Source organism: Pituophis catenifer, unplaced genomic scaffold (assembly GCF_029215685.1).
Source record: "Pituophis catenifer annectens isolate HBS135680 unplaced genomic scaffold, rPitCat1.0.hap2 SCAF_2, whole genome shotgun sequence".
Classification (NCBI taxonomy): domain Eukaryota; kingdom Metazoa; phylum Chordata; class Lepidosauria; order Squamata; family Colubridae; genus Pituophis; species Pituophis catenifer.
In genome coordinates this window covers 114,299,999-114,323,922 of record NW_027256882.1, presented here as the reverse complement: position 1 = coordinate 114,323,922, position 23,924 = coordinate 114,299,999, and the positions used below count along the sequence as shown (strand labels likewise).

At 35.7% G+C, this 23,924-nt stretch overlaps 1 protein-coding gene across 1 annotated transcript in view; it reads left to right on the top strand.

The window, feature by feature from the left end:
* Positions 1-23,924, top strand: part of DOCK2 (dedicator of cytokinesis 2) — a 314,912-nt gene that overhangs the window by 184,289 nt on the left and 106,699 nt on the right. The window contains exons 28-29 of the mRNA XM_070934070.1: positions 14,245-14,343; positions 14,802-14,896. Coding sequence (XP_070790171.1) covers positions 14,245-14,343; positions 14,802-14,896 — 194 coding nt within the window. The remainder of the gene's footprint in view (positions 1-14,244; positions 14,344-14,801; positions 14,897-23,924) is intronic.

Sequence of the window (23,924 nt, the reverse complement as noted above, 5' to 3'; positions counted from 1 at the left end):
GGAGCCAGTTCAGCTCGCGCAGGAGAGGTGTTACATGGGAGCGTCACGTCGCTCCCATAACCACCCGCGCGGCCGCACTCTGCGCCAGTTGGAGCCTCCGGGTACTCCTCAAGGGGAGCCCCATGTAGAGAACATTACAGTAGTAAATGACATAAATGATTTGGACAACAAGATATTTAAAAGAAGCAATACTGAGAATTTTTAAAATGCAGATATGCATAGTTTTAAGGCCACTAAAGACCCCAGAGAATTTTGAGGATGGTTCACAAAACTCAACCAAAAGTTGCCAAACATATTTAATGTTTACTATGATAGAAGAGAGAATATGATGACATACATGGGAATTAGATTTAAGTTATAAGACGTAACAACAGTCATTGTAGCTGAGTTTAGCTAATCTTGAAGCAGCTGAACAGGAATTAAAATCCCAGTGTTTTAGTAAAAGTAAAGGAGTTCCTGCGGATTTTACTCTGCTAGTTGTAACTGACTATAGGGTGTGGTACACATATCCATTTCAAGGCCATTGAGCCAGTTCTGTCCGAAGATGTTTCTGCAGTCATGTGGCCATCATGACATTACGGAGTGCAATTAGTTTCCCACTGAAGTGGTACCTATTTATATACTCACATTTGCATGCTTTCAAACTGCTAGGTTGGCAGGAGCTATAGACTACACTGAAAATAATAGTAAAAATAATGAAAAAAACATTTTGGAAAAAGGTAGTGGCCAAACACTCCTATACTGTTGCCATGATGGAAGTGCCTATGAAATCATCAGGAGTTGAACATAACTTAAGGAGGACATTACTTTTTAACCATCTTAAGTACATTTAATTCATTAAACTCAAATAAAAATAAATTAAATTACTTTTCATTTTTTGTTTTCAGACTCTGCCCAGTTTTTAATCTAGGCCTTGCCTATTCTTTTTAGAGTAACCACCAATAAAGTATATTGATAAGACAATTAGCATGTATGATTTCATTTGCTAATTTATGGTGATTGACACAAAGAAGATTTTCATTTTATAAGATAGTTCTAACTTAAATTTATAATGTACTAAATGTGAAATTAAATATTGGGTTAGTTTTAATTTGGAAATTATGCCTTTGTGGAGTATTATTTCTCTCTAAAACAAACAGAAAATAATTATTCAATCATTCGTTCATTCTTAAGAAAGGAAAGCCACTGAAATAATTTTGATTACCATTTGAGACTTGAGACCTAGTTCTAGGCTGCTCCAGGATTGCTCCAGTTTTGAGCAATCACTTTTTTTAACTTTTAGACCTCCATTCACAAGAGTACTTGGGTGGAACCCAAAGTGGCCAAAATACTGCAGAAAGTTAAAGCGTATAAAACATCGCAATTATACAATCTTACGTTAGAATAAAATAAAGTAATTATTTTGTCAAGCTTACAAAAATTAGAATAAAAGAATTTATCAGTGTGAGTTAGATACAAAAGGATTTTAAAAGGCTACTGTGGAGGAGAGCCAATGAACTGACAGTTTAGGAACTTTTCCATGTAAAACTTACCATAAAATTATCAAGAAAATGTTTTAAGAGTAAAGCCAACCATTTGTCAGATAGAGTCATACTTTCATATCTAAAAAAGCTTCCAAAGGAGAGTTAATCTCCTAATGTGAAGTTAGACCACATAGTTTGTTTGGACTCAGCCACACTATGAAAACCTCTTTTGAATGCTTGCCATAGACATGTGCACCAACTATATAAGAGCAACCACAAATTCATATTTTGTTCCAGCTGCCATCTGGGAAGAATCCCTAAAGGGAGAGGGAGCAGCTCCATTCTCTTTTCTCCTTGCTTCACTGGGTTCACTGGGTTCTTAATGCTAACTGGGATCCTAGAAATGTATGTATTTTGAAATCATGTCTTGCTGTTCCATGAGGTTGCATAGGATGGGGAGGCTCTAGGTCCTTCCTTTGAAGCAATGTTATGTAACAGGACCTACTAGAAGTGTGTTGTGGTCTGCCAGTAGCCCGTGGAGCTAGCAGTGGAGTTGGACAGTGAGGAGGACCATGGGCCAGTCCTGGAGTCTGGGGAAGACCCTGACAAGGGCTCTGCGTTGGAGGCAGAGAATGGGGCTGGGGCCATCTGGGAGTAATGCACGGATTCCTGAGCCTCAAGTTGGACAGCGGAGATGCAGAGTAACAGGAAGAGCCTGTTCCTAGAGCTTCCAGAAGGCAAGAGCAGCTAAAGCAAAAAGGATGACTCGGGAGTAAGGTCAGGAGATGATTGGCCCCTCCCATAAGGCTTAAAAGAGCAGCAAAGGCTCTTTGTAGGAAAGCAATGTTGCTAAATCTGTTTCTAGTCGGCGTCTCTTGTTTCTGAACTTCATGGGGCTTTGCCAAGAAAGGCCTTTGGCAGGGTGCCAAAGAAGATAAAGGTTTGTGATAAGCCGAAGGACTTTTTCTGAAGGACTTGTTTTGGAATTAATTTGGACTAAGCTGGGAATGAAGTAATTCCCAGCTGTTATAATAAAATAGATTTGTTTAAGACTAATTGTGTCTGGTAATGCCTAATTGAGCCTAGGTCACAACAAAGTGCCTTCTCTGTTGCTTTGCTTATTATGAATTGATCCTGTTAACCTTTTATAGAATGACAAAGATCTGGTCCATGAATTGGACCAAGATGATAGATAATTCTGTTCTGCTATGGACTATTTGCTATATTCAGTCTTCAATATGCATTGATCGTGCTTCATTTTTTGGTTTTATAGTGTATCCTTTTACTTTTCTTTTCTTTTTAAATATTGATGTATTCCAACCAGAATCTGAAATTATATTTATATTTACAGGGGTTTTTTTATATTGCATGTAAGCCATTATCTTGAAACAGTATAAATATTCTATTAAAGACATTTTTTTTAAAAAAAGACTATAACTGCTTTCTTGCTACTAGTGAAAACTCATCTCTAACAAATACTTCTGTGAGTCGTTAAAAAAAAAATTCACATAGGGCAAGCAGTAGCATTAATTAATTAATTCTATTTATATCCTGCCTTTCCACCCAGAAGACATTCAAGCTGGGGAGAGGAGTAATTTATGGTAAAAAATTCAAAGACCACCAAAGGACTGAGGGAATGAAATTCATTGTGATGAGCTAGAACTGACACCTAACAATGGGTTGCCCCTAACACAAATAAAAATTAGAAAGGAATAACTCTCTCTGTTTTAGTTATTTTGAAGATAGATTATGCAAGAAAGAAATGTGTGCTTTGGTAATCTCTAACTTCTTTTCAAAATACAACTGCTACTACTCCCTGTTCATATTTGTTTTAAATTATATAATCTCACATTTTCCATTGATTAAATCTACCAGGTAGATATTATACTCTTAAATTCTACTCAAAATAAGATGTCCATAAATAGTACATCAAAAAATGAATCAAGAGGGAAACGGTTGGTGTACAGGTATTTAGTTTTGGAATTCAGAACCTGACATGATTACTAAGAAAGTAAAAACCATGACAAAGATTCAGAACAGTCCCAGTTTGACAATCTTGATTTTAAAAAGGGGCAGTGAAAATTGTGGACAGGCTTTTAAGAGTCTGTTAATGCAGGCAGTCCTCAACTTACAACAGTTCATTTAGTGACTGCTCAAAGTTACAACGGCACTGAAAAAAAGTGACTTATGACCTTTTTTCACATTTAGGACTGTTGCAGCATCCTCATGGTCCCATGATCAAAATTCAGATACTTGGCAACTCATTCATATTAATGACTGTTGCAGTGTTCCAGGTTCATGTGATTACTTTTTGTGACCTTTTGACAAGCGAAGTCAATGGAGAAACTAGATTCACATAACAACCATGTTACAAACTGCAGTCATTCACTTAACAACTGAAACAAGAAAGGTCGTAAAATGGGGCAAAACTCACTTAACAAATCTCTAATTTAGCAACATCAATTGTGGTGATAAATTGAGGACTACCTGTATTCCCTAAGAATGAAATAATAATGCTAAAATTACTGTCTTTTTCTTCTACCTTTTTCAATAACTAAAATTCATCAGATACATATATCGGACAACCTTGGCTACTCTTTACTCTTTTGTAGAATTTACCTTAGCAAACTATAAAATGTGAGGGGGGAGGGGGGAGAGAGAGAGGGAGACAGAGGGGGGCGGAATATGATTATGGAATAAAAGCCACAACATACTGTAGAGTAAAAGTAGTTGTCTTCTTCTGTTTGCAAATCAAATGTATAGCATTAAGATTCTCGACTAGATTAGAGGAAACCTTGACACAGTCCAGTCAGTGTCAGCTCTGGGAGAAGTTGATTGAAAAACAAGAGCTCTCATCACATCATTGATTGATTGATTAACTTTACTATAAGAATTGTGAGCATAGTGCAAGAACAAGTGTATGTGAAACTAAATGAGACAAATGCCAAGAAGAACAACAAGGTACCTAGTTTTCGTTGAAAGCAATGTTAATGTCTGATTAACAACATATTCTTATAGATACATGATTGTGGAATAGGATTCTCCACATTCACCGAAAAGCATATTAAATGACATCCTTCAATGAATTATAGGAAGCTAGATACAATGAATTGTATCTAGAAGCCTATTGCTTCTTTGGGAAAAATTACATGTGACTAATTTCGAAAGAATATTTCTGAGATATATAGAATTGTGTTAAAGGTATCAATTTATTTTGGTTTGATAATAATAAGGATGGATGCTTAAGGGATTAATGGGTATGCATAATTGTGATTATCAATGTTGCATAAATCTATAATAAATTGGGAAATAATCCATTAACTTTTTGTTTTCAGTTTTCTCAACTCCCAAATACTGGTTCACTTAGTTACTTAATAACCTTGGATCAGATTTTAATAGTGTTGGGTGAGAAATACTCAGAGCTAATCTGTACAGGACTTTTTAAAGGGTAGAAACTAATTATACTGCATAAATAGCAGAAAAGAATTATTAAGTGTAATTTCAGAATTGCATGCTAAATTGAAGGTTATTTACTCAAGTTCTCTTAACCTTATAGCACTTGAACCTTTAAAGGTCCTTCAAAATATGATGGTTGATAAGAGGTAAGCTGTGGGTGGATGATGCTGGCATCTTTCCTACCCAACTCTTGTGAAGATTCTGTTTATGGGCTGTTTTGAACTAGTTGAAGTTTGTATAGAAAAACCCCATACAATTTACCTGGCATGCCCAATTGTGGGAGGCTGCAGTAAGAAGTCACTGCAGTGAACTGGGATCTGGTAATCTTAGGAGACTCAACTGTGATTATCTAAAGTACTACCAAAAGAGCGGTATTGGTCATGATGTCGTTCAGAGAGGTAGGGAGGAAAGGCCTCCATGCAGTGAAACAGCAAGTGTAGAGGTTTTTACACAAACAATTTGCACAGTGCCATGCAGTTAAAGGCATTAGGATTTACCAAGTGGAGACTCTGCATGGAGTTTGATATGGTAACTGGATATATGGAAAATATATAAAAGGCAGGATTAAAATAATGACATAGAATTGTGCCCTTCATCCATGTCTGCAATGTTGACAGACTCTATTTGCCAAAGAAAGTAGGTAGATGTGGAATGTTGCAAGCATACTATAGAGCTGAGGAAATAAAAAAGGGCATTGAAATAATATCCAAAGGACAGTGAAGAAGATGCAACGAAGCTACTGTACCAGGAAAGCTTACTGAGTAATGGAGAAACAAAACTTATCTACAAGAAAGAACAAATAAAGAATAGAAAAGAGACATGGCAAGACAAATTATTGCATAAAAATAGCAGGCAAAGAAGATAACAACATGACCTGGCAATGGCTATAAAAAAGAAAATTGAAGAAAAAGACAGAAGGGCTAATACTGACTGCACGAGAAAAGTCTTAAGAACGTATACAAATTCAGAATTGAGAAGATAGCAACAGACAGCAAATGCAAAGAAGCCGAAGAAACAATGGACCACCTACTTAGCTGCTGCAAACAATGGCATGACAAAGTAGTAACAATGGTGCATTGGAAAATCTGCAAGAAATACTATTTGCCTGCAAACAAGAATCAGTAGGACTACAAAATAGACAAAGTAGTCAGTGGTGGGTTCCTCCCGGTTCAGTTCGGTTCCACCGACCCGGTAGCGGTGACAATATGATGTCACTGAACCAGTTCTGCACCACCACCCCCAAAAGTAGTAGAGAATGAAGAAGCTAAAATGTTCTGGGACATTAGAACAGCCTAAACAGACAAGACTTGCCACCTGCCTTGGCCCAAACACTGTTGATAAGAAAGATGAAAAAGTCTGGATAGTGGGTGTGACAGTATTTGGAGATAGTAGAATAAAAGAGAAAGAACTGGAAAAAAATTAAAAATAAGTACAAAGACCCGTAAATAGAAATAGAACAATTGTAGCAAAATAAAGCAAAAATGAATGATAATGATAATAGTCCCTATTAATAACTTTTATTTGCGGTCACAGACCAAAATATAAATATAATTGCAAAAGAACGTGGGGAAAGTAACATCATAAACAGTTGGCTACCAGAAGCCTTGGCTGAGAGGATAGTCCCTACTATCAATCCACCTTGGGTGCAACTCCAAAACTTCTGGAGCACCAACTGAACAGCAGTGGCATTGACAAAAATCACCATCAATCAATTGCAACACTTACATCTTATGATGTTACCTTTTATATTACAAATTAACAAGGAAGGACTTGATTTTGGATAAAAATGCCAAATCCAGTTTAAACATCTGGCTGAATGTGCAAAGAACCATAACAACAACCATAACAACATTATATTACATTATCTATACCGTATTTTTCGGAATTTAAGATGCACCGGAGTATAAGACGCACCTACCTTTTTTGGTGAGGAAAAGAAGAAAAAGAAATCTCCCTCTGTCTCTGAGCAATTTTGCCTCCTTTGCAGCAAACAGCAAACAGCCTGCTTTACTTTCATTTTCGTTTTCAGCATAGCTTGATTAGCACAAGGAAAAAAAAATCTTCTCCAGCAATTTACCTCTTTGCAGCAAGCCATAGAGCCTGCACAAAACAGCTGAGAGCAAATCCGCTGAGAGTCGGGAAGCCAATCCAATCAACTTGTGCTAATTAGCCTGTGCTGAAGCTGAAAGGAGCTGTTTTTTCTTGCTGTTTGCTTGCAAGGAGGTAACTGCTGCGAGGCAGAGGCCAAAGGGTGGGGTCCAGTGGGTGGGCGGGGCTACATTTGGTGTATAAGAAGTACCTAAATTTTCACCCCCTTTTAGGGGGGAAAAAGGTATGTCTTATACTCTGGAAAATATGGTATATTATATCACATTATGTTATGATGTCTTAGGTTCTTGGGAAGAATTTGAAGTGTATGAAGCCTACACCAGCTGATAATAATAACAATAACAATACAAGTAGATACTAGAATAGAAGACAGAAAATTGGAGAAGATCACAAAGTATGAGAATATGAAAATCAAAGTTGGAAGATTATGGCATAAAGCAGCCTGGTTATCAGGAAACTGGGTACCATACTATTAAATATTGGATGGCACTAAGAAGATCTGTGCATTAACGAAAATTTCAATCTGTTAATTTCAAAAGGCCACACTGCTTGAATCTATACATATACTGCCTGGATACATTATAACATCATAGGTTCTGAGAAGAACTCAATGTGTATGAAAGCCAACACCTGCGAAAGAACTGGCAGCTGTGATTTCACATTGATGTGTATATAATAATCATCTGCAATTCACTTTGTGGACTCTGAAGAAATAAATGCAGTGTTCTCTAAGATGATTTTTGCTCATTATGGCTAGGCTTACATCTATCCTGGCTATTGTCTGGGTCTGAGGGGAGGCACAGTGAGTTGAATCCATAAAATGATCAACACCTCACTTTCAGAGATGGGGGATGCCAGAACCCTTATACTGTACCAGGGGTCTCCAAACTTGGCAACTTTAAGACCTGTGGACTACAACTCCCAGAATTTCCCTAGACAGCATGACTAGCTAAGGAATTCTGGGAGTTGAAGTCCATAAGTCTTCAACTTGTCAAGTTTGGAGACCCCTGCCTTATACTGTGGCTGTGGCATGCCCCCTTCTTTGGATCTGGTTACTTGAGATATCTACTGCCATCTCTATTTTTTTTTACAAGGTTTCTTGGAATAACGATAAAAGATTGCTCAAGAACAAATTATTTGGACCACTTTTACTCAGCTTCATGGGACTTGGGATCCTTGATAATAGTTTCCACATGGGGTATCCCAAGATTCAAGATTCTGACCTGTACTTTTTCGGTACTGATAAGGTTCTCCTGGGTCATCCATTAGTTCAAGTTATGATATCATAAAGGTTACAGTGATACTCAGCTTTATATCACCAGGTAATGCTGCTATGGAGATGCTGCTAATGTCTTGTCCAAGTGCTTAAAGCCTGTAGGATTCTGTAGGGAAACATGACTAAGTTGCTTTTTATGAATCAAGGTGCCCAGTAGGCTTCACTATTGTTTCTAACAGGGAGACAGTATTCCTGAGAAAGCAGATCTGTGGTTTGGTGGTCTTCCTGGACTCATGGCTATTGTTGAATTGGTTGGTAGAAGTTGTGAACAGGAAGGCCTTGATATAACAGCTTTACATCTCAGTTGTGATGACAGTAGTCCAGCATGGTTTGAAAAACTGCAATGAAGCTCTCTTTGACCACTTAGAAGGTGCAGTTTGTGCAAAATGAAGGGATCCATATATTAACAGATGTGCATGACTCTCATTAACTTCCAATGGGCTTCCAGGTCCAAGTCAAAGGCCTAATGTTGACCTGTAAAGCTCTAGACAGCTAAGTGTCTAGATATGTTTGGGAACACATACTCAACTGGAATTCATCTTTCTGACTGGATCATCCAGGGAGATTTGGAGTTTTGTTCCTTAGTTCTATGTGGTGAAGGGGGCTGAGATTTTGCCCTTTCTTTGGTTGTCTGAAATAGCATATGTTGGAGACTGAACGCCTATCATTGTCCTTCATCTTTCTGGAAGTCACTGAAAACCAAGATGTTCCAAAGAACACTTAAAAAAAATGAGTGCCATGATCTGGCTCTATTTTTAGATTTACTTCTTTATTAACTAATACTGTACTACTCAAGTCACTGAACATGCTGCTCACTCCTTATATTTCTTCACTGAAACAACTCTGTGAAGTGGGTTGGGCTGAGAGAGTTTTTAAAGGTTCCATAGCTAAAGGAGGATTCAAATTCATGGTCTCTTGTTTGTAATCCAGCACCTTAACTATGTTATTTTTATTTTATATCATTGATCAAATTTACATAGTCACACATCTCACAAAAATGATTCTGGGCAGCATGTAATAAAATCACAGCTGTTTAAAAACAGATTTAAAATAACAATTCAAAACAATTTTATTATTACCGTTGCATTATTTCTTCCTTTGTGTCTTTTGTTCTTAATCCCCTTTTCTTGTTTTTTTTATTCATTATTTATTGCTAGTACATAGTATTATTACACCTCTTTCTATGGACAATTTAATTTCTATGTTTTTAAATATTGTATGTTACTACTGTAAACCATCAATATTCTGGACAAGTTCATTAACATTTGAAGTTTTATCATTCACTAATATAACAAATTCTTTTCTCCCTTCTACCCTCACAATTGTTATAGAAAGTTGCTTGACAATATTCATAAGCAATTTCAATATGTGCAGAGGCATTCTCTGTCTGAAGGGCTGATCTTGCACAATACCCTTAAACAGGTCAACTGAAGAAAGCTGATTTTACACAACCTGCTAAATTTAGTTACATTAACCTTAAGTAAGCAATTAGCAGTTCTTTTTCTTTGTTTACCATGCTGGATGAAGTTTGATTACTTATGATTCAATGTAAATCCTAACAAGAGTTAATTCAGCCTATTACTTGAATGCAGGTATGAATCTGAAGAAAGATAGCTACTGAATATCTGAGATTGGCTCTATTCTATATTCACAGTTGTCTGAAGTTGGATTTCCATTTCGAGAACTACCTTTGTAAATCTAGTCCCCTATTGGGAAAGTAGAACACCTTTTGCTTCCTTTCTGCTAATAAGGTAGTGAACATTTTGTGTGTAGTGGGAGGAAGCAGAAGACATCCATTGTATTTGGAGTGCCCAATTGTCTAAGAGTATCAAAGGATAAGGTAGTATCAGATGAATGTTAATAAATGGCTTCACTATTCACATCCTGTTCTCTTTCCCTCTTTCTATTAGGGTTTTTTCTTTATTTATGTGGCTGGTGGCTGTTATTTGAAGTTACTACGGCAACCTGTCACCATCTGGTGTTATAAAGTATGATGAGATTTTGGTTGCTAGGTGCTGAAGTTTGCCATCTCTTTTTGTAAACTGGTATTCTTCTCCCACATATTAAATTCCAAGGAATTGTAATTTTACTGAATTCTGTATATAATCAAGCCATGTTTTTCTTTTATATAGATAACTCCTTACTTCCTATATCTTGTATTTTAAAATTCTAAAGATTTTTTTTTTTAGCTAATGCTTCATAATATAGGTATGTAAGGCTACTCGGCACAATATGACCATTTTTTAAAAAGATTACTCAATAATCCCATCATACTTTCTTTGCTGTCAAAGGGTTTTGTATAGTCACTGAAAGAGTATCTCATTGTCTTTGACATAATGTTTTGACTTTTGTGTGCTGCTGACAAATATAAATTCAGTAATATCTACTTTGTCATCCCACCTGACCTTCGCTCCCTTCCCCAAAAAATCTGGCAGTATCCCATATTTCCAAATAGCCAATTTAGATAATGGTAATTGTTTATCTTTGCGTTTATTATCTCTGTCTAATGGTAAGAGGTTATTGTGTATTCCATCATTATATTTATGTATATTATTGACTGCATCTATTGATAATAGATTCATATCTTCCAAACAGATTAATATCTTTCTTCCTTAACATTCTATTAAATATTTCCCACACCAGTCTAATGTTTCATATGGTTATACTTATTTTTACACATGTTTGATCTAGTTTCAATCATGTCTATCTGTACGGTGACACAGTCTTTAAGAAGTAAGCGTAGCTGAACTGCTATGTCAAAATTTTGCTTAAACCACTTTATTTCCTTAACTGCTAGATATTTTGGAACTAGCATCAAAGTTCTCATTCTTACGTTACACATGTACCAGAGTGCATATTACAGTCTATGAGTGGCTATTTGAGAAAAGTGTCTTCATCCTAGGTTTTAGACATCAAATCACAACTTAAAAAATAAAAAAAAATAGGGAGTTGCTTTAAGGACTAGCTGGATGCTCACACACACCTTGAATCTACTACTCTTATTCACTTTCATCCATTTCTTAGTGTGTTGGTTGACTTGTACAGTTCTGTACATTTGACAACATTCCTGGGGAACTCCACAACAAAGATACTTTGAAATCAGTCATGTAGCTTGATTGGATGAAAGATGTAGATTACAGAACTAAGTACAAAACAGCTAATGGCAATATTAAGGGTCAGTTGCTTATAAAGTGAAGTTACTGAACGGCACTGGTATGATAAAATGTTTCAGCAAGAAAATGTACCACTAATTTGTATTTTGAGCATCCAGTAATCAGTGACTAAAAACTGGATAGCAGAACCATAATTTTAACTCTTCTGCCAGCTGAATTGTTTTAATAAAACAAAGCATGTCATCTATTAGTTCACACTGTTCCCAATTGCAGTTAGTAAATCTGCACACACATGTAAGGACAACAGTGCATTTACAATGCTGCAGTACACAGATAGCCAGATTTTGAGAATTGGCTTTTCTCAGAGAGATTTACATTATAAAAATAGTTTTGATTTTGCTGAACAGTATCTTTCCAAAGATGCTGCTTAAGCCACAAGGGATTAGTGGAAATCATTTTGGGAAGGATAAGCAGGAACATTTTGAAAAGCTTTCAAACATGATCAAACAGCTCAAAAATCAAATAAAAAGAGCAATCTTAAATATATGATTCTGCTGTTTATACTTATGAGTGTTCCTTTTCGCAATAAAATCAGTACATTTGAATAGCAAAGCTGATCTTCAAACAATTACAATTTTTAACTCTGGTTTGGCGAGCAGTTAACATTCTAACATCTCCATACGATTCAGAAATGCCTGCCCCTTAAAAGTAAAATATAATGTTTGCCTCTTAAAAGTAAAACATAAGCTTTTCTTAGAGAGAAAAACATTAGTAACAAAAGCTACAAAAATCCTTACCTGAAAGATCTGGGATTACCTGCTGCAAATCTCTCCTTTTAGACCTCCACAGATAACCAAAGCTTTGAGTAGTGAAAAGGTAACTCCAAAAGCTGAAATAAGTTATCATTTATGTAGTAATTTGCACAGTTTATATGCCAGAACTATACTGGTCTGCTCACGTAGGAATAAATAAAAAAGCAGCACCAACTGAATAGAAGCTACCATATGAAAGTAAAAAAGACCTCTAGTGGCTACAACCTGAAGTTAAAGAAGCTTCATTTTTAGCTTTAAATACTGTAGTAGACAAAATGGTTGGATATATTAAAGTACAATTTTCACTCATGAGCGACCTTGCATTTGTTATTAAATAATAAAAACAATAAAAAATGTACATTTAAGGAAGGAGAGGTCAGATTTCTCAAGTTAGTTTAACATATAAATTTCCAATTAGAATGAGCAATCATTCTAAACAGGAAGCCAGTCTGATGGACAGATAACTCTAACTTCAATTTTCTTGTGCATAGTGGACATGCATATATGGATTTTTGTTTTGTTTTTTAGAATTTTTGAAAAGCTTTTTTTTTTTAAAAAAAATAATAATTCTGTCAGAAAGGCACTTGACTTAGTATTAAATGCCAGCCAGTTTCAGCCTAGGAAAATTTAATATACTACCATTCATTAGAGCTTGATGCTTTAAGGACAGGTATAATTCCATAAATTAGAAAAGTAAGAATACATTTGTCAGCTTGCGAGTTAAATTTTCTTAGGGCTGCAGTTAAAAGAACTTCAAACATCTCAAGCAGACAGATGACACTTAAATGGATGTAATTGACAGTTCACATTGGCTATATTACAAATGCAAGTCATGTTTTGGAGGAGAATTATCAAGATATCTGTAAAAAATGTACTTGTAAGAAATGTATGAATCTTCTCAGGGAAGATTCCCCCCCCCACTTTGTTCTAATTCTGAGTCCACTTTTTGAAAGGGTGACATTTTTATCACCGATAGAGCCTGACTAATTTTAAGATGGTTTTTTATCTCTTCTCTTCTTCTCTTTTTACACAGCTTTGTTTGCCCAGTGAAATCAACATTAGGATTCCACAAATAGAATTCCTTTCCTTTTAATGAAATGTAGACTTAATGTTTTTATGATTATTTGAACATTCTTTAACAACACAAGATTTTTCTGAACAATTCTAGAAAATTTCTTTAAAAATGTATTGTCTTTTTAATTTTTTTTTTAAAAAATATTACACTTCTCTGTACCAGATTGTGACATTGTATCTGTGTAGCAAAACACTGCCCATTATTATGTTCAAGACTACTTATTTTGAGAAATGCAAAGTTTTGAAAATTGCAGCTCACACAGTATAATCAGAAATAGTTCTTTTCCTTCCATTGGGTATTTGGCATGTGTTTTTTATTCTATTTTATTTTATTTTATTTTATTATTTTATTTTATTATTTTATTACTATTATTATTATTATTATTATTATTATTATTATTATTATTATTACTTTAATTTATATGCCGCCCTTCTCCAGAGACTCAGGGTGGCTTACAATGCGTTAAGCAATAGCCTTCATACTTTTGTATATTTATACAAAGGCAGCTTATTGCCCCCACAATCTGAGTCCTCATTTCACCTACCTTTGAAAGGATAGAAGGCTGAGTCAACCTTGAGTCTAGTGAGATTTGAACTTGCAGTAATTGCAGGCAGCAGATGTTAATAACAGTGCTTTAGTCCACTGTAATACAGGTTCTTATTTTATTACTTATTTTATTTTACTTTAATTTATTATTTTATTTTTTAAATTTATTGACCACCCATTTTACCACAGGGTAACTCTGGTTGGTTTACAGTATTAAAAAGATAAGATTTTACAAAATCATACACAACGTGAAGGAAATAATACAAAAGATAAACACTTATTGATGTTGATGTTGATATCAAGGACGTAATATAAGTGTGTTATTTTATCTCTTAATGTATCTAATCTGGATGTATATATATGTTTCATCACGGTTAATCTGTTTCTTTCACAGAGTCATTTTGTGGCCTGCATGACAGCAATCCTGGACCAAATGAATGATCAGCATTATTCTTCATACATTGAAACTTTTCAGACAAGCTCAGAATTAGTGGTAAGTGGTCATGGGAATCAGTCTCAAGCATATTCATCTCAAAATGGGCTGAATATTTTTGATGTATAAACTAATGAATATTAGTTTGTATAACAGGATTGCCTTTGAAGTTTCAGTCTTAAAAAGAAAAGTGGGAAATTATGTAGATGAACTAGTATTGTAAACCAATATTGGATTATTTGTTTTTTAACAAGGTACTTTTCAATTTTAGTATATTTGTTGCGTTGTCATATCGCTGCAATTTCATGCAAAAATGGGGTGAGGTAGAGTGGTATAAAATACTAGCACTGATTTTATTTTATTCTGTTACTTGATTGCTGCAGTCATTACTAGGCATTTTGTATAATTGGGTCAGAAATATGAACATGTTGCACTGAAGATGAGAACAAGATTTCTTTTCTGTTTTTGAGGAATGCATGATATTTAAATATAAAAGATAAATATTTTTTTTCCACTAGGACTTTTTGATGGAAACTTTCATAATGTTTAAAGATCTGATTGGAAAAAACGTTTACCCCTTGGATTGGATAGCAATGAGCATGGTGCAGAACAGGTAATACAAACCTATAGAGGGCTATAAAACTTGCAGCCTCCTAGACAATTTTAAACATTGGCAGCCAGGAAATTTTGAAAACCCACCAAGGTTAAATAAATGTCAATTGGGAATGATAAATGAGTGGCTGCATTACCTGGCAGGTAAAGCTGTACACTGTTGGCTCTTAAGTTGTGTATGCTTGCTATTAAAAATCACAAGCTTGTTTATATTATATCTATATTTCCTATCTACAGTATATTAAAGAACTATATAGTTCTTTAACTATCCTGCAGTCTTAGGAAGGCTGTTTGTTTTTTTTTTTTTTTTTAAATTGAGTTTTATTAATTAGAGATGTGAAGATCAGGTTAGCTCTTCCCCATTAAACGGTTAACAGAAGATGACCTCTGGAAGTTTTTTTCCTCCACCATACCTTTTTAATTATGTAAGTCATTAGGAAAAAGGTCTGTAGAAACAGGACCATTTAAGAATTCGAATTAGATATACATTATCTAATTACGTGATCCTTTAAAATATCTTAGTAGTCATATGAGCACACGGGTTTTTTTTCGTATGGAAGAGGTTTCTCTGTGTGCAGCCAAATGAGGTCTCTGGTATTCAGGAGCCCCAGAATGAACCATAGTTCAAACGCCAAATTGTGACAAAATTGTTGATCTTTGGTCCTACAATGTTCAGCGAAAAATGTGAAAATAAAGGTCAGAAGAAGAATGTGAAGTTGGAGGTTCTGGAAGACTCTTATTAGCATTAACATAACAACCCCCTCCCAAACTTTATAGTTATGAAAAAATGGACCCACATAATCCAAGGATCTCTTTTAATTTGTCAACCTCTTGGCCAGATTCTGGCCTCTGACATAGAAGAAGTTGTCCATCTGTAATCTGATGTGATTCCATGTTAGTGTTTGCATCCATAGGGATTTCCAAGGAAAGATATATATCACAAACAATGGATTTCGTTTGTGATTAAGTTTTACATATTTGTGACCAAAATTTTCAACCAATAGGATGTGCAGGAGAATTCTTTTCTCTCTCTTTCCCTATTGATAATGTTTTTAATCTTTTGTGCGAAATTCTTCCTCCTTTTTTTTATTACTATACTATAGCTTATCTATTCAGCCATGGTGCATTTCAGGTATATTTAATGTATATCATGTTTCATATCAGAATTGCTGCATTGCTTGAATTTACTGATATCCTTGCCAAGTTCCTGTTTGATGTATTCTGAATGGAATATGAAGATGCATACTAAGTTGAAGCTGTTTTCCATATTCTCCCTTGCATTTGGGGTCAAACATAATTACAAATAGAGAGAGCTAGTTTTGAAACAGTAAATGAAGGTTCAAGGGCTAGGACACAAGAGATTTGCGTCAGCTTTAAAAGTCTGGAACTGAAGGAAGATTGCAGGTTGGCAAGATGGATCAAATTATCAAAGGGTTATAGGTTTTTGTTTTTTTGTTTTTTTCATGAGAAAGGCAAAATGAGTATATGAGAGTATCTGACAGTAAAAAGTTTGGGCTGGTTTATCAGTTTTTAGCCATCAGCCCTTTGAATTTACTTGTTTCATTCCATACAATTTACAGGTAGGTGCTGTAATATAAGACCATTCGTTTAACAACAGATCAAAGTTACAACAGCCTTGGAAAACATGACTTAAACCACATATACACATACTTGATGAACATATCTTTTCTTTTATGTACATTGAGAGCATATGCACCAAAGACAAATTCCTTGTGTGTCCAATCACACTTGGCCAATAAAATTCTGTTCTGTTCTGTTCTGTTCTGTTCTGTTCTTATAGCTATCACACTACTCTTGCTGTCTTGTGATCGCAATTTGGGAGCTTAGCAACCCACTCATATTTACAACTGGCTGCAGCATCCCAAGGTCAGATGATAATGATTTGGGACCTTTTTTTTGCCAATTTCTGGCAAAAACAATAAGAAAAACCCACAGGGAAAGCTGGATTCACCTAACAATTTGACGTGACTTATGTTTGCAATGATTTACAATGAAAATTCCAATCCTAATGGTGGCTGTAAGTTGAGTTGAATCAAAAGTAACACGTCCAATCTATAAGATATCAACAGATGTTAGAAACTCTGAAGTGTTTTTCAGTGTTGCCTATTTAATTCACTTGGTGGCAAGTTGCTATAAGAAAAGGTTGCATGCTCATCAGTGTGCTTTAAACAAAGTGACATGACTGAATTTTTGAGTACAAATACTCATTGACTTCTGTCCATTCATTCAGCAACTTTTCAATGCTATGGTGGCATTGACAAAATGGACATAGAACCAGTCCTCAAAGTAGCATAGAATCAGTCACATAATCATGCAGTCCTGCGGTCACATGATCATAATCTGGTTCTCTTGGGTACTTAACTCACAATTACATGTGGCAGGGAGATGAAGGCAATGATGGACACAAATAAGGTTTTCAACCTTCCTTGCTGGCTTTCCACAAGCAAATTCAGTGGGGAAGCTGGCTCCAATTGCTATCATAAGCCAAGGACTACCTGCACTGAAGGAGTCCCTCCAATTAAAATTTACTCCCGAATGCAGACTATCTTTGGTGATAACTCTGTACAATATTGTGCATTTCTGGGCCAAAAAAATGTAAAAAGGTACACCAAGAAGAGCTAATTTGTGTGATCAGGAATGAAATACGTGATCTGGTCAGTGTGTATTGTGATACCATTTCTGCTGAAAAAACAGCTGAAGGTGAGATCCAGGCTGCCGATGTCAGCGTTCCAAGTAATGCACTCATAGAAAACAAAACTCTGAGGCAGGCGAGTTCCTCAAAGAACAGTTTTTTGGATACATCATTGTCAGATGTAAATGCCTTATTCTCTAATGTGTAAATAATGTATATATGGAACATCAGGGGTTAACTTATTCTTTGGACTTTAATGTATTCATAATTTACCACTCCCATTCCTGGCTCCACCCCTTGTATATATAAGGAGTCATCCTCCCCATTTTCCTTGCTTCTATCTTGAATATTCAGCGAATATAGAATGCCTATTATGATTAAAGAGAAATATATTTAAATCTCTAACTTCTATTACCTTTATTGAGTCTGATCCTGAAAATATTGCAACAAGCTGGTAGCAGAGGATGGTTAATTGACTCAATAAGTAATTAAAAATGTCCAAGAAAGATAGGCCCAACACCAGGGCCTACAGCAAAGAAATAGAAACTGATCAAGAGACAATCAACGAATCCACTAATGCGATTTCGAGAGAATCCGAAGAATACACCACTGAAGAAGAAGAACTGATGAGTGAAAATAACGACCAGGAAGAAATCGAGATAGAAAATAACGAACTCAGGTCAGAGATATTAAAGATACTAAAAAGCCAAAAGAATGATGAAAGCCTCATCGCGGACCTCCAGGAGATGCTGAGAAACAGCGGAGCAGCGAGAGAGAAAAACGTCATTAAAGAAAAACCCAAAGATCAAAAAACTGTGAGTGAAATGACTACTGAGAAAATAGTTGTAAAAAAGAAAAGATGTGACACCGCGCGAAATTTTGAATGGCAGCCATCTTGGTTTCAACGAACTTCAAAAGAGAGTGAAGCAGAGCCAATCAAAACGCTCAGTTCAAAATTTCTGGCGCGAAAAACGCTATCAGACGAAGAAAGTGAAAAAGAAGTCTCAAACTCTTCAGATGAACCAAAATCAGAAAGTGAAGACGATTTAACAAAGTCTCAAGTAAAGTCAGCAATGAAAACGCTTTTTGCTGCTTTTGGGCCAAGATTGAAAATTTCCAAGACATCAACAAAGAAGCAAGAAATCAAACCGACAACTCAAGACCTGCACGCTCCCATCCTGACTTCGAAAACGACGACACCCGAGCCCAGAGAGCCATGCCGATTCCGTCCTACACCGCAGACAGAATCGAGTGCCAGCGCACACAAGAGAAAGAGAAGAACCGTCGCCATCACCAAAGCCCCAAAAACCGAGCCAGAGACCGACTCATCTGAAGAGGAGCGGATCGAGAGAGCTGAAATGGAGAGAACCTTCCACAACGGCGCCAAAGAAGAAATGAGCAACGCGCATGTGCAAAACTACGTAGACGGCCCCGAAAGACTTGAACTGGCCAGAGAACCGCGCAGACTCGTTACAAGCATCCCAATGCCGTTCTGTAATTTCCTGCACTTGAGAGATCACGGACTGCCTCAGGTTGTAAGTAATGGACAAAATAATGTGGGGAATTTACCCAGTGACTTCCCAAAACTTAGAGTTGATGGCATTAATTTACAAGAGTGGTACCAACAGCTTCAGGTTATTTTTATGAAAGAAAATTTACTATTCTTTATAACTAGTCCTCCAAGAAGACCTTGGACTTTAAAAATAGATTGTTTACATCATAGAGCATTTTTCATAATAATTTCTAGCGTGTCTCCTGCAATGTATCATAGCATCAAACCAAACCTAACTGTATCAGAAATAATTCAATGCATGTTTAATCTATTTCACAGCGATAGCGTAGCCACAACCACAAGAATGTCTAAGGATTTCTTTTCTTCTAGAGTGAAACCAGGGGTTTCTATAAGTGAGCATTTGATAAATCTAAACAAAATAAGAGCTGAGCTGCAATTGAGGGGGGAAGTGATTTCAGATCAAACAATGAAAAGTGTTATTATCAATTCACTTGATCCATCATGGGATAGCTTTATGTCACACTTAGATACCATTAATTTGGGATATTTATCAATAGAAAGTCTATCTAACAAATTGATAGCAGAAGACAATTCAAGAAAAAATCGTTTCAGTAACCAAACAGAACACAAATCTTTTAGGAAAGTAGTCTTTCAAGATAAATATAATGAGGCCTTTAGATGCCACAATTGTGGATCCAGGGAACGCAGTAGAAGAGATTGTCACAAAGTCCCAAGGGAGAGACATAGGCCAGAATATAGGAGCAAATACAATTACAGACAATCTTCCACAGATAGACACAAATATAGAAGTCCACCAAATTACAGAGAAAGTAGAGGGGGTAGAGAAAATTCAAAAGAGAGAAAATCTGGGTCACTAAATGGGCTAAATAAACAAGACAGCACCAGAACACAACAAGATGAGAACAATAATTGGCTTATTGATTCTGGTGCAACAAATCACACCACTAATAACAAAAGTATATTATCTTCATTTACAGAAGATAAGTTTGTGATAAAGGTAGCTAATCAAGAAAAGGTTCAAGTATTAGGCAGAGGAAATGTGACCTTGCCTGGTTTAGGGAAAATAGAGGGGGTATTATTAATCCCAGAAATACCTCACAACATACTGAGTGCTATAAAACTAAGCAGAGAATCTGACATCAATATAGTTTTCTCTAAGGGGAAAGCAACTATAGAAAAGAACAAAACAAATGTAGGCACTGTGATGATAAAAGGGGGTCTACCCTATCTGATAACCAAAGAAAGATGGTTACATAACATTGATTCAAATATGGAAGATTGTATTGAAGCAGATGATGAAAATGTCAGTAACAGTGACAATGATGAATGTAAAATAACTCATGATAACAAAAATACACACAATGAGAAGAAACCAAAAATAGGTAAACCAATTCATGATGAGTGTGCTCACATCTTACATAGGAAGTTAGGACATGCAAGCTTTCCTGTAGTACAAAAAATGACTGAACACGCAGAAGGTGTCAAAATAAAAAATTGTGAAAATTATTTGGAATGCTCAGTATGTAAATCCACCAAACTAAAAACCAGTCCCAGACCAAAAAAATCTAACAGATCAACCAACAATATTTTTGATTTGGTACATATGGACTTAGTTGGTCCATTAACTCCATCAATTACCTATAGAAAACGTTACTTCCTAACAATAGTGGATGATTACAGTCGCTATGGTTTTGTTTACACATTAAAGCACAAGGATGAAACCTTTCAAAAATTTAAGGAATTCTACAAACGCATAGAAACACAACATAATATCAGAATAAAACAAATTATGACAGATAGGGGATGTGAATTCATGTCTAAAGAATTCTCCCAATGGTTAAAGGATAGAGGGATGCTACATTTCACGTCCAATCCATTTTCTGCATTTCAAAATGGGATTGCAGAGAGAAAGAATTCCACACTACAAACCATGATTAGATGCACATTAGAGGATGCTGGTTTAGGCAAACAATTTTGGTCAGAAGCCTTACATTATTCAAATTACACTCAAAATAGGACATGGTCCAGTATTGTGAATAAGACACCATATGAGGTGATGTACAATAGAAAACCCAAATTAGCACACATGCACATATTTGGAGTTACTGCAGACGTACACATACCTAAACAATTGAGGAGAAAGGGAGAAAACGTATCCAGGAGATTAAGATTCATGGGATACGAAACTGGAACCAAAGGGTACAGATTCATTGATAATAATAACAAATTTATAGTATCCAGAACAGCTGTGTTCCATGAGCAGGCCAATTGGTCTAAATTGCACCTTAATGAAATATTTCCTAATAAAAGCAAAGATAATATATCTTGCGAGGAAGGAACAACAGAAAATCAAAGTATTAACAAAAGTAAGAACAAAACCAAAACTTGGACAAATAGTCAGCATAAAATAAAGACAGACACATTAACAAAAAAGGAAGCTAGATATTTGCATGACAACCATAGCAAACCTGAAAGAAATATTAGAAACAATAGAAACCAAATACCAAATAAATACAAAGATTACATAATGCATATGGATAGAGAACAAATAACACCTAATACATATGAGGAAGTATTGAAACTTCCCCGTGAAGAAAGAGAAAAATGGGAACTAGCTATGGAAAAAGAGATGGAAAGTTTACAAGGATTAAATGTATTCACACCTGCGATCGCACCTAAGGATAAAACAATTATAGGTACCAGGTGGATTTATAAAATTAAGAATTTAGAAGGAGGTAATACCTTATACAAGGCCAGACTAGTTGCACAAGGTTATGCACAAAAATATCCAGAAGACTATACTGACACATATTCACCAACAGTGAGAACAGAGAGTGTCAAAACAGCTCTTGTAGTAGCATCTGCACTCAATCTGGACGTGTTTCAATATGACATACAGACTGCATACTTACACGCAAAATTAGATAAGGAAATATATGTAAGAGCACCACACAGTCAATACACTAATAAGAACGAAATTTGGTTATTAAATAAGAGTCTGTACGGATTGAAGCAATCTGGCAAAAGATGGTACGATTGTTTGGTAAAAGTACTTAAAACCATGGATTTCAACGCCACCACTGCTGATAACTGTTTCTTTGTAAAAAAGAGTAATGATCATATTGAATTTGTATTAATTTATGTGGATGATATTTTATATATTGGAAAGCATAAAGAGAGCAGGGAAATCTTTGTAAATAAGTTAAACGAACACTTCTCATTGAAATCACTAGGTAGAGTGAACAAATACCTTGGTGTACAAATTAACAAAACAAAAAGGGGATTCAAACTTACTCAGAAAGATAAAATCATTGAACTCCTAAACAAATGTAACTTAAATAATGCCAAAACATGTGACACACCTATGCAAACTGATTTTCTCAGAAACATTGATGAATCTTCCCCTGAGTTTAAAGACAACACATTTTACAGATCAGTTATAGGTTCACTCCTTTATATATCTAATTGGACTAGGCCAGATATTGCATTACCTCTCAATTTATTGTCAAGATATGTTAGCAGACCAACCTTGTATCATTGGGAAGCTGTCAAAAGAATTTTAAGATATCTGAAAAGTACATTAGATTTTTGTTTAATATTGGAACCCAATAATGACAAAGAACCAAAAATTACTTGTTATGCTGATGCAGATTGGGCTGGTGATACATCATGCAGAAAGAGTACCTCTGGTTATGTTTTTCTATTGAACGATTGTCCAGTTTACTGGTATACTGGTAAACAAGAACTGGTAGCCACTTCTACCACAGAAGCGGAATATGTTTGCTTGTCTAAAGCTGCAAATAACCTTGTATGGTTCAATGATTTGATCACAGATATTTGGAAGAAACCTACTTTACCATTTATTATGCATGAAGACAATAAAGCGGCCATTGAAATATCTAGATCCGATGCAATTGGACAAAGGTCCAGGCATATTGATATAAAATTTAAGCACGTGAGACAACTATCTCAAGACGGATTCATCAAAGCAATACATTGTGATACTTCTGAACAATTAGCTGACATATTAACAAAACCCTTACCTTCTAAACAACACAAATATTTAACTTCTAAATTATATGTATTATATTGTCCTGAATCTGAATGTAACTGGTGTTGTATAACGAACCGGCATTTAGAGGGGGATTTGTCAGATGTAAATGCCTTATTCTCTAATGTGTAAATAATGTATATATGGAACATCAGGGGTTAACTTATTCTTTGGACTTTAATGTATTCATAATTTACCACTCCCATTCCTGGCTCCACCCCTTGTATATATAAGGAGTCATCCTCCCCATTTTCCTTGCTTCTATCTTGAATATTCAGCGAATATAGAATGCCTATTATGATTAAAGAGAAATATATTTAAATCTCTAACTTCTATTACCTTTATTGAGTCTGATCCTGAAAATATTGCAACAATCATATTGGCACAACTGGTGAAAGCCAACTCTGAAATTTTCTGCATCTTTCATCTGATTAAACATAAAAGTTTTCCCTTTCCCTCTAAGTCACCGGTCATGCTGTCCAATTCAAGTGTTGGCTGGTCACTTGGTTACTATCTCCTCCTCTGGCCAGCCACCTGTGTGAAATACCTTGGTTCCCACAGGAAAACTTTATTGTTTTGGCTACAAAACCCCATCTAACTATTTTCCCCCTCCCACCATTGTGTGGCAACCCTGGAGCTTCCAAGAGGGCTTCAGCCAGGCTCACTTCAGGGTTGACAATACTTTCTGGACTTGTACAGGTGACTTCTGTGAGCAGATGGGCATTATTGTCATTCCTGCAGCTGCAGCTTGCATTGAGCTAGGAGTCACGGGTTCTATCATCTCTGAACTG